General features: G+C 44.2%; 1 protein-coding gene across 1 annotated transcript in view; it reads left to right on the top strand.

The window, feature by feature from the left end:
• The first annotated feature begins 2,022 nt into the window (after positions 1-2,022).
• Positions 2,023-17,033, top strand: part of LOC121282966 (lymphatic vessel endothelial hyaluronic acid receptor 1-like) — a 43,223-nt gene continuing 28,212 nt past the window's right edge. The window contains exons 1-3 of the mRNA XM_041196815.1: positions 2,023-2,175; positions 14,000-14,168; positions 15,483-15,622. Of these exons, the coding sequence (XP_041052749.1) occupies positions 2,097-2,175; positions 14,000-14,168; positions 15,483-15,622 (388 nt within the window). The 5' untranslated portion in view covers positions 2,023-2,096. The remainder of the gene's footprint in view (positions 2,176-13,999; positions 14,169-15,482; positions 15,623-17,033) is intronic.

Raw genomic sequence — 17,033 nt, forward strand, 5'->3', positions numbered from 1 at the left:
CTTGGCAAGTTGTAACTTGTAGTTGGTACACACTGCTGCCACTGTGTGTCAGTGGTGGAGGGAGTGAATGTTAAAGGTGGTGGATGGGTGCTAATCAAGTGGGCTCTATGTCCTGGATGGAGTCAAGATTTTTGAGTGTTGTTGAAGCTGCTCTTATGCAGACTAGTGGACAGTATTCCATCATACTCCTGACTTGGGCCTTGTGATAGTGGACAGACTTTGAGGAGTCAGGAGGTGAGTTACTCACTGCAGAATTCTCATCCTCTAACCTGCTCTTGTAGCCACAGTATTTACATGCTAGTCCAGTTCAGTTTCTGGTCAGTGGTAACCCTAGGATGTTGATGGTGGGTGTTTCAGTGATGGTAGTGCCATTGAATGTCAGGAGACAGTGTTTAGATTCTCTCTTGTTAGAGATGGTCGTTGCCTGGCACTTGTTTGGCATGAATGCTACTTGCCATTATCAGCCCAAGCCTGAATGTTGTCCAGGTCTTGTTGTATGCGAGCACACATCTCCATTTCTGACCTTATGATGGAAGGAAGGTCATTGATGAAGCAGCTGAAAATGGTTGGGCCTAGGCCTGAGGAACTAAGAGTTTTGCCCTGATTCCCATTTCCTTTAATTTTACTAGGGCTCCTTGACGCTACACTTAGTCAAATGCCGTCTTGATGATAAGGGAGTTACTCTCATCTCCCCTATGGAATTCAGCTGTTCTGTGCATATTTGGCCTGAGGCTATAATGGGGCACCATTGTCCCCACTCTCTCCCTTTTTGCCAGATAGAACACCAATTGGCCATTACTAGGCTGGAGGCAGGAGTTCCGCCCCTCAGCAGCAGGAAGTCCTGCCTCAGCAAGCTTTCAGTTGATCAAAGGTTGACAGTTCTCAATGAATCAGTAACACCAGTGAGAGTGTAGCCACCGCCAGTACTGCACTCAGGCAATGAAGAGGTGAGCTGCAATGGATCAGCACTTAATAAGCGTTTGGGCGTCAGCAAGGGGGTAGCGGCTGCATTTTGAAGGACCATGTGGGGGTGGCAACCAGAGGCAGTGTTTACACCTTGTGGCGGTAGGGGAGGGGGGGGGGTGGGCAGGAAAGCATCCAATGGGCCTGGGGGGGGGGAGGGTGTGCTAATTAAGGAGGGAACCCCTTCCCCTGCCCACCACCAGCCATGTAGGAAAATCTGCTGGGCTGGCTGTTTGGCCTGGGCCTCTCCCCTGCTGGTTAAATGCCAGCAGCAGCGGGATGAGCTCCTTAAGTGGGCAGTAAGTGCCTACCTGAGGGCCTCAATTGGCTCACAGGCTGGTGGGCACCCAATGCCACCCTGGCCCCTGGTACAATTGCAGTGAGGGCAGAGGTTGATGGTAGGTGGGATATAACGAGCCTTCCTGTCTTCAAACTCGCCAGCGGGTGGGTTATAAAACCCTGCCAGAGGTCCGAGATCTCGAGACAGAATGCAGCCCTTAAGCTGACATTTCAGGGTAGTACTGAGGGAACTCTGCACTGTTGGAGGTGCCGTGTTTCAATAGGACATTAAAGTAAGGCCTTCCTCTCCTTGTGGGTGGTAGAAATCCAAAGAAGAGCAGAGGAGTTCTCCTCAGTGCACTGGCTATCATTTATCCATCAATTTATATCCCAACAAAACAGATTAATTTGGTCATTATCATATTGCCATTTATGGGATCTTGCTGTGTGCAAATTGGATGCCATGATTCTTACTTTACAACAGTGACGGCCCTTCATTGGCTGTGAAACACTTTAGGACATCCTGAGGTCATGCAAGGTTCTATAGCGATGTAAGCCTTTCTCCTTCTCAAAGTCTTTACAAGCTTTTTTCAAATCAATGAAAAAGTATGTACTTCTGATGCTTTAAGATGGTGCATGAATTTCAGAAATTGTGTAATTAACTGGCTGGCTAATTCTGATGTAATTTCATTCATATGGTGAGTTAAATGAGTTGGTGTGATTTCCTGTTTCCTGTCACCAAAGGGAGGAGGGTGTGCTCAACACTCGGTCGCAGTCACGATCTCTGACTTGGGTGTTACTGGGAGGCAGTGGCTCCTCTGTGTAGGCTTTGTGATTTACAGGGAAAACTGGATATGGAGTGGGGAATTCTGACACTCATTGCCTTGAGCCAGACTTTTCTGATTATGACTCAAACTTTGACCGATGTTGAAGGTAAGTTAATCTATTTTTCGATTGGACAGATGAAGGAATCCACTCTGATAGATCAACTCAGCGAATGAAGTTGCCTTGTGGTGTCTTTAATTGTTGACTGTGGGGCAGGAGATCCTCTTTTTGCATGACTTAATATTAATATATATATATTTTATATATATAAATATATATATAAATTTTGGAATAATCTGAACTTTTTTGAAACGAAGTGATACATTTTCTGCTAACCAAAAAAAATTACAAGACTTTAGGCAAATCTGTGAAGACTCTGTAGAATGATCTTTAAGGCTGGTTTAAAAGGGGGGTGTGGTGAGGTATTGTGGAGCAGTGGGGAGCCAGGAGCTCCAGGTTCAAGTCCTACTCCAGGACTTGATGGCCAGGGAAGGTGTGTTCATAATGCGACCAAATAGGTTGAGTGTCAACTTGTAAATCCTTTCAACATACTGCCAATAAGATTGGGAAAGATTCCTGGTCAGCCATATGATGGAAAGGAAATTGGAGACTCTACCATCACGATCCATAGCTCCAGGCTACAAGATGCATGTAAAAGTGTATGTTGCCACGGTACCTGGGACTCCTTGGGGAGCTTGTTGGCCCAGTTGGCCAGCCAGACGGCCAGTGTGAATCAGATTGTGCCGGCAGCATTGGGTTCGAACCCTGTTCTGGCTGGGGTGGATTTCGGACCTTCCTCCTTGCCCTTTCCGCGGCAGGGGGTTACAGTGCAGTGGGTTTGACCTGCCATCCGGCAGAGAACTCAGGCAGAAGAAGGAAGGGTACACAGAGAGAGAACATTGATTGCACTGAAACAGATGAGAAATCTGTAACCAAAGTCACAAGGGCCGGGAGTTCTAGCAGAAATATAAGGATAAGAACATAAGTAAGTGAGAATAGTGAAAACCCCACAGGCAGCAGTTTGGAGATAATTTAAAAAAGGATTTGAAGAGATAGGTTGGCAATGAAAAGGCAGATTTATAGATGGTAAGAGGTCTTTTAGTTACATAGGCAAACGTTGGAGCTGTGAAAATCAAGATAAATCATTTAAGGGGTGAAACTTGGGTAGAAATATTATGGAGGGTATGGAAATAACAAATGCAGAATCACAGAATTTTATGTGCATCCCATTGTATCTGTGCAAGCTTCAAAACAAGTATCACCAGCCCTGCTCTATCACTTATCTTTCCCCCATATCTTCCGCTGCTTGAGATATTTTATTTTTTATTCATGGGATGTGGTCTTCACTGGCTGGGCCAGCATTTTTATTGCCCATCCCTAGTTGCCCTTGAGAAGGTGGTGGTGAGCTGTCCAAGTGCAACAACACTTGGCTTTTATATAGAACCCATAATGTTATGAAATGTCCCAAGGTGCTTCATATGAGTGTTTTCAAACAAAAGTTCATCCTTAGCCACATATGAAATAATTAGGGCAGGTGACCAAAAGCTTGGTCAGAGATATAGGTTTTAACCAACAACTTAAAGGAAGAAAAAGGAGTAAAGAGTTGGAAAAGTTTAGGCAGGGTTAGAACTTAGACTCTTGCAGCTGATGGCATGACCATCAATGGTGGAACATTAAAATCAGGGATGTTCAAGGGGCCAGGTTTGAAAGAGCACAGTGATATTGGAGGGTTGTGGAGTTGGAGGAGATTACAGAGCTACAGATATAGGGAAGGGGCGAGGCCTTAGAGGGGTTTGGAAACAACGATCAGAATTTAAAAATCGAACATTAATGGACCAGGAGCCAATGTTGATCAATGAACACAGGGAAGCTGGATGAATAAAACATGGGGTGAATTAGGACACTGGCAACAGATTTTGGATGAACTCACATTATTGGACTAAACAATGGTTATAGTCTCAATCATTCCCTCAGTTAATTAGATTCTTCATGAATGAAGACCCCATCAATCACTTTGTCTCAGAGTTCCATAAACCAAGTGAATATGAGTCTTTTTCTTCATAATAGTATTGGAACAGGAGGGATCTGTAGCGTTGGGACGGTCTCCACCTGAACCAATCTGGGACCAATGTTCTATTGAAAAGGGTAAATAGGGTGGCCAACAGGACTTTAAACTAGAAAGTCGGCGGGGGAGGTGAAGGGTAAAACTCCAAGAAGTATGACTAACGGGAAACAAAGCAGCAGGTTAGCTTGGGGGGGGGGGGGGGTGGCGTGGGGTGGGGGGGGGGGGGGGGGGCGGTTGGGGGGAGGGGGGGGGGTTTGGGGGGCGGGTGGGGGTGGAGGGTGGATTCAACTTCATGGAAAATTATGAAAAAACTGAAAAGAAAGGAGAGCCCAGGAGAGGCTATTAATGTCCCCAGAACACAAAATAGGACAGAGTGTTTGGAAAGGGCTAGGAATCTAACTTCAAGCACATCAGATAAAGGGACAACAATGTGAAAGGGGACGGGAAATACAGGACTGAAGGTGTTGTATCTGAATGCACGCAGTATATGAAATAAGGTAAATGAGCTTGTGGCATAGATTGAAATTGGCAGGTATGATGTGGTGGGCATCACGGAGACATGGCTGCAAGGGGATCAGGACTGGGAGCTAAATATCCAAGGATATACATCCTATTGAAAAGATAGGCAGGTTGACAGAGGGGGTGGGGTTGCTTTGTTAGTAAGAAATGAAATTAAATCGATAGCAAGAAATGACGTAGGGTCAGATGATGTAGAATCTGTGTGGGTAGAGTTGAGGAACAGCAATGGTTAAAAAACCATAATGGGAGTTATGTGCAGGCTTCCGAAGAGTAGTCAGGATGTGGGGCACAAGAAACACCAAGAGATAGAAAAGGCGTGTAAGAAAGGCAAGGTTACAGTGATCATGGGGGATTTCAATGTACAGGTAGACTGGGAAAATCAGGTTGGTAGTGGATCCCAAGAAAAGGAATTTGTGGAATGTCTACGAGATGGCTTTTCAGAGCAGCTTGTGGTGGAGCCCACTAGGGAACAGGCAATTCTAGATTTAGTGATGTGTAATGAGGCAGATTTGATAAGGGAGCTTAAGGTGAAGGAACCCTTAGGAGGAAGTGACCATAATATGATAGAATTTACCCTGAAATTTGAGAGGAAAAAGCTGGAATCAGATGTAACGGTATTACAGTTGAATAAAGGCAACTACAGAGGCATGAGGGAGTAGCTGGCCAGAATTGACTGGGAGATGAGCCTAGCAGGAAAGACAGTAGAACCGCAATGGCAGGAGTTTCTGGGAGTAACTTGGGAGACACAGAAAAAATTCATCCCTAGGAAGAAGAAGCATACTAAAGGGAGGACGAGGCAACCATGGCTGACAAGGGAAGTCAGGGACAGCATAAAAGCTAAAGAGAAAGCATACAATGTGGCGAAGAGCAGTGGGAAACCAGGGGAAGCCTACAAAGACCAACAGAGGACAACTAAAAGAGAAATAAGGAGGGAGAAGATTAAATATGAGGGTAAACTAGCCAGTAATATAAAGGAAGGTTGCAAGAGTTTTGTTAGATATATAATGGGTAAGAGAGAGGCAAAAGTGGACATTGGGCCGCTGGAAAATGACACAGGAGAAGTAGTAGTGGGGAACAAAGAAATGGCGGAGGAACTGAATAGGTACTTTGCATCAGTCTTCACGGTGGAAGACACAAGTAACATCCCTAAAGTTCAAGAGAGTCGGGGGGCAGAGGTGAGTATGGTGGCCGTTACCAAGGAGAAGGTGCTAGGAAAACTGAAAGGTCTGAAGGTGGATAAATCACCTGGACCAGATGGATTGCACCCCAGAGTTCTGAAGGAGATAGCTGAAGAGATAATGGAGGCGTTAGTGGTGATCTTTCAGGAATCACTGGAGTCAGGGAGGGTCCCAGAGGACTGGATGGGTGAAAGAATAGTGGAGTGGCCTCCTTCGGTGCTGTAAGATTCTATGATTCAATATTTGGTGGTTAAAGGAAAGGGGAATAAAGGGAAATGGGAACAAGATGGGTACATGGCTTTAAGGCACTGTTCCCATTTAGGGTAAACACCAACACAGACTGGTTGGGTCAAATCGCCTGTCTCCACATTGTAATTTCCATGCAATTGTACGAAATTCCAAGAAGCTTGAGGCAGATGGGAAACACATAGAAAACCAAGGAAATGAGGGGAACTAAACCAGGTCTGGGCTCATATTTTTAGACATTTTAAAATACAGGAACTATAAGTGATGGCTGAAGGATAATGGAGATTATTCCAATGTTCAAATAAGGAATGAGACATGAACCTATCAATCGTACGCCATTTAAATTAACATCCTTTACATTCATACAAGGAGTGTTACATCTGCCTCCATTCTTCATCTAAACAACACAAAGGAGATAAGAGATAAGCAGGACGGATGTTGAAGCAATAGCTCATGCCTTGTGTTAGAGTTCTTAAAGAATATCATTAACTTAGTTGAGAGCTAGCCAGTGCTTTTAAGAGATTTTAAGGGATTTTAAACCCCACACAACTTCCCCACCCATCAGTGCCCAGTGTTAATTGTATACCAATTGTGCTTAATTATATGCAGGAGAAGGGAATTAATTGGGGTTTCACTTGAGCACATATAAAGAAATTCTTACTGAAACTGTGGGCTGGTTGAATTAGGAGGTGTATGCTTGTAATGTTTTGCTCTGTAAATAAATACAAGACAATGTAAATATTGGCTCCTGCATCATCATTCACCAACTGACTGTATGGAAATTCAACACCTGGGACAGAAGGTATAGAGCGTGGGGGAGGAATCAGAGTAGCATTCCGCACATAAGACCCATGTCCACTTGACACCCCACACTATCTTTAGAAGACCATATTGGGTCAGTCTGTGAAGCTTTTGACCCAGGCAAGCAATAACCCCATCAAAACGCAAAGGCCAAGTTCTGATAATGTCATTCAGATCACATTGAGTTTGTTAATCAGAATATTTTCAGCAGGGTAACATTAAAAAGGCAATCTTATCACAGAGACAGTTACGTTCACCTCGCTTTATATGTGAAAAAAATCTTTTAAGAAAACTGTATTCAAGTTTTTAAATAATTTTATTGCTGCCATGTTTAATGAGTTTGCAAAGCTACATTTCGAGATCATTTTGTTTGGAGCTGTGAAAGAGCAGATAGATTTAGGACCCCATGTACAGAAATACTTCAAAGCTAGTGGACAGCTGGTACAAAAATAATTTAGGGGTGATGTCAGGAAGCACTTCTTCACACAAAGGAAGTGAAAATCTGAAACTTTCACCCCTAAAAAGCTGTTAAGGCTGGGCTTCAAACTGAAAATGTCAAAAGTCGGTTTGATAGGTTTTTGTTGGGTAAGGGATTAGGGGTTAAGGGTTGCAAAGTGGGTAAATGGAGTTAAGATACAGATTAGTAACAATCTAATTGAATGGCAGAAGAGGTTTGAAGGGCTGAAAGGCCTCTTCCTGTTCCTGTATTCCTATTAAAAGTTTTAAATATTAAAAAGGTGGCAGAAATGCATCACTATTCCGATAAACAAAAAATACCCCCTCTCCTCAACTCAGCAACCAGATTGATACTGGGGCAGATTTGTTTGTACATCCTGTGACAATTCTCTTCCACATTTATCAATAAATGCACCTACACGTTTTGAAAAAAATATATAAACATTCTCTGCGATGTACTGAAGCTGTTAATTATTACAACGATTGTGTGAAACATTTGTTTCTATTCAACAGTTTAGAATAAGTCTGTGCTACTTTTCTATTTAAATTATTTAAAAACTAATCATTTTGTACTCCATCTCAAAGTGGGAAAGAGAGGGACTTCCTCAGGATAGAATCATAATGGGCTAAATTGTGTAGCGCCAAAATTGGGCACAGGGATCATGATGTGCGATTATCCCCATAATTGATTGAAGTAATGCTGGCAGTGCACAAGCTTCCATGAACGCACTGTTCAGGGCTGCAAGCCTCAGCAAGGGGACAAGGTTTGTGTGAGGCTAACAGCACTTAAAGCTAGCCTGCAATATTTAAGGCCAGGTTGCCAATGTATCAAGAATTCTATGTGCATTGTTTTATGCACCAGCTAACAAAATCCTCACTTGAGTCCTCTGCAGCAGAATTCCGGTGTGCCCTCGTCCTCCAGGGAGCTGCCTTGGGTGCCATCCTTTCTCCCTGATCTGCTGCAGTGGTGGCTGAGTGTGAGATGGAGTGACAGTGTTTCTTTGTCCTCCTTAACAGGGAGGTGTTTTCTGGCTGCAGCAAATGGCTGGAACTGATTGGACATTATTTGAAAACCTTCAGGAAGGACCCAAAGTGGCAGGCAGCTGCCCCCAGATTGCTGGATGCATGCTGGAGTCACTGGTGTGGGAGATGGATGGGAAGAGAGAGTTTCTCTTGCCTTAGGGAGTCAGCAGGCTGTCCAGACATATCTGAGAGATAGTGGAAGCAGGTTTCCATGGACATCAACGTGGAGTTTCTCCCTGAGAACCCGGATGCTGTTGCAGAACAAATTCAATGACCTCACGTGAGTAGTCAAGGTCAGTGAATGCATCCTTACATGCTATATCTATCAATTGTACCACAGGCCTCAGACTCTGCTCTGGTCACAACACCCTCATCACTCAACAATCAACAATCCCTATCAACCCCGACCTAAACTTCACATTTGTAATCTTCGCCTCATTCTCACACACTTAGCACTGCTGCAAGCTGCACAGTCACATCTTGTAACTGCCAGCTACTCAACTGTGGCAGCCATATCACCTAAATACATTGCACCAACTCACTGATATACTTCCATCACTCTTTTAAGATGAGCTAGCCCATATTAGATGGAAGCAGCAGCAAATTGGCAGAGAGCAGGTACAGCCGCATGTGCTGACCCCTTCGAAGCTGAGGGAGTATTGTTGAAGCCATCAAAATTGATGGCCTGCTCCTGCCCCACACTCATCCTACAAATTCCACTTCATCCTGCTCCCAAATTCTAGTAAGACTTGCAAGCTACAGATGGTGTAACTCTGCACCTCTTGCCCCAATGTCCTCTCATTCCAAAGCCCCCCATCTGCATTTCCACTTTCAGATATCTAAGAACCGCTGCCTGGGCAGTCAGTGGTGCCTGAGGGTCCAGAGGGATAGCAGACTGAGGAAGAAGAAACACTGTCACTCGATCTTGCACTTGGAGCTACTGGCTCCTGCAGCAGAGTAGGGTGTAGGATGGGAAGGGTACTGGCTCCCTGGAGGACGAGATTACACAGGAATTCTGCTGCTGAGAACGCAGCTGATGATTTTGTTGGCTGGTGTATGGAAAAAGGCTGATGGGCATGCAAATAGAAATGTTTGATGCATTGGCAGGCTTGGGCCAGAGCCTGTTGCGATTGTCAAGGAACATGGAGGAGTCCAGCTCCAACATGAGTCTGGGCTTTGTGCAGAGCTTGGAACTCATCCTTCTCCTGTGACTCTATTATCGCACTAGAGAACCCAAGGCTGATGGCTGATGTCTCGGCTTCCATTGCAGTGCTGCAGTGGAAGTTCAGACTGAGGTCATGAAATCTCAGATTGGTGCCATGCAGACGTGTAGGTTCTCAGAGCAGTCCAGCAACCTGTGCTCCAGCAGATTCCTAGGATTGCTGAGGTGCCACTCCACTGGAGTGGCAGTGGTTCTGTGGAGCACAAACCTGCTATCCGCTTTCTGATGGCAGCATTCGTGCTCCCATTACTGTCATTCTGCCAGTGCCCTTGCTTTTGACTCCCAGCAAACCAGCCCAGGCTCCTGTTTCCGAGCCAAAATAATGCAGTCCGAAGCTCGAGCGTGTCCTGCAAGGCCATCTCAGTTTCTCCCATTGGAAGTCAGCAGCCTTCCACCAGCCATGCTGCAGACACTGGGATAGCACTTCATAGGAGCACTAGGACAGGCACAGACACCTGCAAGACAGGCATTCCATCCCCTCTTAGGCAGTCCCTAGGGATCGAAGATGACTTGCTTCCACTCTGGTTCGATGGGTTCAGAGATGGCTGATAAGTCCAATGTACAATGTGCAGACTCTGCCACATGTGCAACAGGTGGTACTTGAAGGGTTGAGTAGGTGAGGTGTTTGGAGGTTTGTGCATCCTCAGGCGCCTTGACTTTGCCTCTGTGTGCTCTTGAAGAAGTCTCTTGCTGTGATTCGGTGCCTTCCCAAACAAACCTTTTCCATTTTGGTCAGTCGCAAGCCAGGATCTCCCATGAATCAATGGGGAAGTTTTATCTCTTCAAGGATGTTCTGAGGACATCCCTAAAGTGTTTCCACTGTCCTCCTGGGAGTTTTATGCTCTGACTGAGTTCTGAGTAGAACAGCTGCCTCAGGAATCTGGTGTCAGGTGTACGAACAACATGTCCTGTTTGTAGGATAAAGGGTTAACAAATGGGCTAAGTTAATATATGACATAGAGGATGATGTATTACTGACATGTCAATCACGTGTTAGTCTCTCTCTCTTGAGAGAGAGAGATAGAGAGAGAGAGAATCATGCCTAGAAGTAACATGCCTATTCTGTAACCTGTGTAGATGTAGTACTAACAAACAAGTCTTAAGCAGATACTAGAGTATGTCAACAGTCTGTCTATGAACCAAGTCCCACACCAGAGTCCAAAAACATGGTGGCAGCAGTGGAGACATCGATGTAAAAAAAAGCATTGGTGTTATGGCACAGCCAATGGTAAATGCTGAGCTGCTCAAATCCTAGAGGATTTGTGTGTCTTTTGAGATGCAGGCTTTGAATTCAGTAGTAATAAGACCATTGAGTCTTATAGGTTTCTTACAAAACTAAATTAAACCTTTATTAATAGAAGAAATGATTTGAAGCACATACATAGATCTACAAATTACTACAATGATAACTTCTAAATCCCCTAATTAATCTAACCTCAGTTACACCACTGTTAAGGCAACAGTGAAACACATAGATTTAAACAGACCCAGGCAAAGCACACACCCTGGACAGTTAAATTCAAAGTGAAGTTTTGCAGACAGCAGCTTGAGGCTTAGATGCTGGAGACTTTTCACACTTGTTAAATCTTAGAATGCCTGCCCTTACAGACAGCATTCTTTCCCTTAAACATATTTTCCCCTTTGAATGCAAATTCCCATTGTTTCACTATGTCTTTGGACTTTACCTCTCTAATAATAAAAAAATCTGTCATGGTACCAATTTTACCGGCAATCGTTGAGAAAAATAAACACACTGTTTCTTAACTTCTCCTGGTTAGGTGAAATATTTCACCCCTCTCTTTTGAATTCAAGCTAGTCTGGTTTATTTAAAAATGCAAATGTTCCCTTTACACCTTACATTCTAAAACTTCCCCATGTTTATCTACTTAACATTTCAAACTTAGCTTATCTTCTGATACATCAAAGCCTTCAGACCAGCTGCCTTTAATTCAATTAAGTCACACACACACACAAAACACACACACACCACTATTACTCTACAATAAATTCCAATAACATTATGAAAATTGTTATATCTTCCTTACAACTGGTGTTATTGAAGGAACCACGGAGTGAAGAAACCTTTGAAAGCAGCTTGTAAAAATTCAGTGGAAGAAGGAGGCACAGTGGAGAAAGGTAATGATGACCATACTTAGTGAGCAGTCCCTGCCATAGCTCTGCTCATTTGACTGTCTCGAGGGCCTGCAGAGGTCAGCATATGGGGTTATGGGAATGCCATTTTCTTGATGCACCGGGAATCAAGCCTCCACAAGGAGGAGCAAAGGCTTCAAGTTACTTCCTTTCTTTATGCAGTAGGTCCAGGAGCAGATGATATTCTCCTAAACCAGGGAGCGCAGGAGTCACCGCAGCCTTTTAAGTCCATTCTTAAAGGCTTTAACATTTATTTTAGCCTGAATCAAAACTTAGTAATTTGAACAAGCATGTTTTGACCAGCGATTACAATGACCTGGAGAATCGATTGAATTATTTCTAACTGACCTATATCGTCCAGCTAGTTCTTGCGGATACGGGGCACTGAAGGACAAACTAATCCATGATCGCATAGTCTTGGGTGTCTGGGATGATAAATGCTCCAACTTTCTGCAGACGAAAGGTGACCTTACTTTGGATCAAGCAGTCCAATATGTGAGGAAGGCCGAACCCTTAACCGGGCGGTAATTCAGCGCAACTCTGAGGCTTCGCGTGGCTCCGCAGATTGGGTAGGTCCATGGGTAGTGGCCCCAGCCACATGAAAGCCTGCCAGAAAGGCAGCAGCCCAACTCACGCAAAAGCCTGCCAAATTGGGCAAAAGGCCACAAAAGAAACATCAGCATAAATGTCAGGACTGCCCAGCAAGGGGCAGGGGATGCTTCCAGTGTGGCAAAACAGGACATTTCAAGCATTTCTGCAAATCCAATAATTTTAATTGAAGTGAAATACAAGGAATTATTTGTTAAACACATTCTATCTGAGAAATGAAAGATCAAGACAACAACGAAATATGAGTTCCTAGAAGAAGCTGTCTTAATTCAGACTATTGATCAGTTACAATCCAATTTCAAAGCTTTGGTACTACTTTTAAAATTGATACTAGCACTGCTGCTAACGTATTAGCAGATGGCTTCAACTGATGACATAATAATAATAGTAATAACAATAATAATAACTAGACATCAAGTTACAAGGTCCAGGCAGCATAGACCTTCTAATCAAAGGCAGAATTATTGCTCCTCTCTGTTATAAGGGGAGACAGATGGTTGATTCTCTCTATGCTCTTCACAATTAAGTATATCTTTACTGAGTGGCGATGTTGCCATACTCTAGGAATCCTAGAAAAACCAGATGATGCTCATCATTTGAACAACTATCTCTATTAAATCTCCTCTTAACATTCTTTGCTCCCTAAGGAGAACACCCCTGGCTCCTCCATGTAACTGAAGTCCCTCATCCCTGATACCTTTCAGCAAATCTTCTGTGCTCCCTCTTCAAGGCCTTGACATCCTTCCTAAAGTGTGGCACCCAGAACTGAACATAGTGCTCCAGCTGAGGGAAAACCAATGACCTATAAAAGTTTAACATAACTTTCTTGCTTTTGTAAAAGATGTATGAACATTTAGAGACAAATATACATTGATTCAGGTTACATATTTCAGCGTACAGAGGATTCAGATGAAAACTATCAATTTCCAGACTACTGGTAGGATTGGGGGCCTGTATCCCACACACTCCTCAGTGGCCAGGCTAAGAATAGCACTGCCAGTGGCTGGGAGCAGATACCTGGCCATCCTCTCTACCAGCAACTATATTCTTTCCATGCCTCTTCCCTCCTTCAAAGGCTGCAACAAAATTGAAATGAAAAGAACCTGAGATCTGAGAAGATAACAAAATCTCAACCTCCAAAACCATGGGTGGGATTTTTCCAGCCCCGCCTGCCACCAGGATCGTCTGGTCGCGCCGAAAGTCAATGGACTTCTGGCTGGGCCACTGACTTTTGGCTGGGCCCCTGACTAAACCTCTCCACTTCTCTACCCCTCTCTCCTCCTTTAAGTCACTTATTATAACCTATCTCTTTGACTAAGCTTTTGGCCACCTGTCCTAAAGTTCTTCTTTGGCTACCCTGTCCATAATGCTCCTGTGAAGCACCCTGGTATGTTTTCCTGTGTTGAAGATACTATATAAATGCAAGTTGCTGTTATTGGGTTTAATAAACGATCTAACGTCTGAAAACTTCTACTTTTGCAGCATTGTGTTTTGAAGTTATAATTGGTTTCAAAGCCCGACAATTTCTCCATACTTTTCAATATTACCTTCGGCTGAGTTAGCCCTTTTCATCATCAGAGAGAGGAGACTTTATTCCATTTGGTAGGTGTTGATTTGAATCCTATTCCCGTTTCATGTCTGATGATGTTGTTTCTGTTGCAGATATTGACATTAGTAAATGTCGAATCATGGGGATTTTCCACATTCGCTTGAAAGATGGTTACAGACTGTCACAGGCTCAAGCACGTAACGCTTGCACCCGCTTTGGCACAGAGCTGGCAACGAAGTCACAGGTAGAACAGGCACAACAGCAAGGCTTCGAAACATGCAGGTGAGTGGCACCTGATCGTAAAATCACCATCCTCACTGGCTAAACAGTCCACGAATCTCATTTGAACCCAGGTTTACCCCACTACCTATATTAAAAGCAAAATACCAAGGATGCTGGAGATCTGAAATAAAAAGAGAAAGTGCTGGAAAAAAACTCAGCAGGTCTGGTAGCACCCATGGCTAGAGAAACAGAGTTAACATTTTGAATCCAATATGATTCTTCTTCGGAACTGAACCCTACTACCTGTTGTCTGAAATATAAAAACAGTACTGTGCAAAAACTGACTGGCTTCCCACATTGTCCTTTAGTAGAGATGGCTCAATGGATTGGCAGACTCCTGTGGTAAGGATGATTCAATGAGATGGGCATTAAACCACATCCTCCTCAATATCCCAACTGATGGTGGAGATCCCATCAACAGTTTGCCCTAAATACTAATGGGGAAAGTGGGCCGGAATCAAGGCAGGTTCAGGATTCTGAAATCCAGCCTCAACCATCTTGGAGCAAGGTTTTCTTAATCCACCTTTATGAATCCTCAACGAAATGATTTTGGTGGTCTCGACTCAGCCCCTATTGGTCAAAGTCCAAAGCATAGACTGATCCTCCTCCCCCACACTTACCATTAATCAGTAAACAGATATAGGAGCTGTAAAATGGTTGATGTGGGAAGTAGGAACTAAATTAAATTTAGCCCATGTGACCAGAATACAAATATGTCTCCTATTAGCCAGTTACACTGAGTGATGCTGACAGATGCCTCAGGCTTACCTGTTGTCTTCTCCAAAAGATACAAGAGAAGAAAGAACTTGTAATTATATAGAATCCTTCATGACCTCAGGATGTCCCAAAGTGCTTCACAGCCAATTAAGTACTTTTTGAAGTGTAGCCATGTTGTAATGTAGGAAACATGGCAGGCAATTTGCACACAGCAAACTCTCATAAACAGCAATGTGATAATGACCAGGTAATTGGGACGGGGCCTGGTTTAACATCTCACCTAAAAGATGATATATCTGAAAGTGCAGCACTTACTCAGTACTGACCCTCCAGAGGTGCAGTGCTCCCTCAGTACTGCCCCTCTAACTGTCAGTGCTCCCTCATTAATGGCCCTACAACAATGTAGCACGCCCTCAGTGCTGCCCCTCCAACAGTGCAGTACTACAGTGGGGGTGACAACCAAGATTATGGGTTCAAGTCTCTGATCACTGCCTCAGTCCCGCATCCTAACTCTCTGCTCTGCCCTCATGGGTATTGAATCTGGAAGGAGTTACTTTACAAAGTTTCATGGGGTTATTTTCTGTGTCTCTCGTCTAGGTATGGTTGGGTGGATGATGGCTTTCTTGTTATTCCGAGAATCAGTTCAAAGGAGCAGTGTGGAAAAAACGGAACAGGCGTATTAACCTGGAAAGCTGATCCTGATAAACAGCACGATGGTTATTGCTTCCGGAAGAACGGTAACTGGAGATCACTCACAATAGAATTAGATTTTTTAAGACCTTAATGCAAGCATTGCCTGAAGAGACTGAACATTAAGATGACTGCACAGGAAGGATGTGCCAATGAGCAAAGATAATTAAATGAGAAATGTATAGAAATCATTTAAAACTAGTGCACAGGTATGAAAATCAATGAAAAGGGTGAATGGAACTCTTAAGGAGACTGGAAAGAAATGGCAGTTATGTTATAACACTCAGGGCCACTCAGCTCCTGGCTTCATTACAGCCTTGGTTCAAACATGGACAAAGGCAACTCACCACCACCTTCTCAAGGACAACTAGGGATGGGCAATAAATGTTGGCCCAGCCAGCGAAGCCCACATCCCATGAATGAATTAAAAAAAGAGCTGAACTCCTGAAGTAAGGTGAGAGTGACTGCCCTTGACATCAAGGCCGCATTTGACTGAGTGTGGCATCAAGGAGCCCTAGCAAAACTGGAGTCAGTGGGAATCGAGGGAAAACTCTCCACTGGTTGAAGTCATACCTAGCACAAAAGAAGATGGTTGTGGTTGTTGGAGGTCAATCATCTCAGCTCCAGGACATCACTGCAGGAGTTCCTCAGGATAGTGTCCTCGGCCCAACCATTTTCAACTGCTTCATCAATGACCTTCCTTCCATTATAAGGTCAGAAGTGGGGATGTTCATTGATGATTGCACAATTTTCAGCACCATGCATGACTTCTCAGATACTGAGGCAGTCCACGTCCAAATGCAGCAAGACCTGGACAATATCCAGGCTTGGGCTGACAAGTGGCAAGTAACATTCACACCACACGGGTGTCAGGCAATGACAATCTCAAACAAGAGAGAATCCAACCATCAACCCTTGACATTCAATGCCATTACCATCGCTGAATCCCCCACTATCAACATCCTGGTGGTTACCATTGACCAGAAACTGAATTGGAATAGTCATATAAATACTGTGGCTACAAGAGCAGGTCAGAGGCTAGGAATCCTGTGATGAGTAACTCAACTCCTGACTCCCCAGAGCCTGTCCACCATCTACAAGATACAAGTCAGGAGTGTGATGGAATACTCCCCACTTGCCTGGATGAGTGCAGCTCCCACAACATTCCAGGAGCTTGACACCATCCAGAACAAAGCAGCCGGCTTGATTGGCACTACATGCACAAACATCGACTCCCTCCGCCACCGACACACAGTGGCAGTAGTGTGTACCATCTACAAGATGCACTGCAGGAATTCACCAAGGCCCCTTAGACAGCACCTTCAAATCCATGACTACCACCATCTAGAAGAACAAGGGCAGCATATACATAGGGACATCACCACCTGGAAGTTCCCCTATAAGTCAGTCACCATCCTGACTTGGAAATATATCGCCGTTCCTTCACTGTCACTGGGT

Source organism: Carcharodon carcharias, chromosome 10 (genome assembly GCF_017639515.1).
Source record: "Carcharodon carcharias isolate sCarCar2 chromosome 10, sCarCar2.pri, whole genome shotgun sequence".
Classification (NCBI taxonomy): Eukaryota; Metazoa; Chordata; class Chondrichthyes; order Lamniformes; family Lamnidae; genus Carcharodon; species Carcharodon carcharias.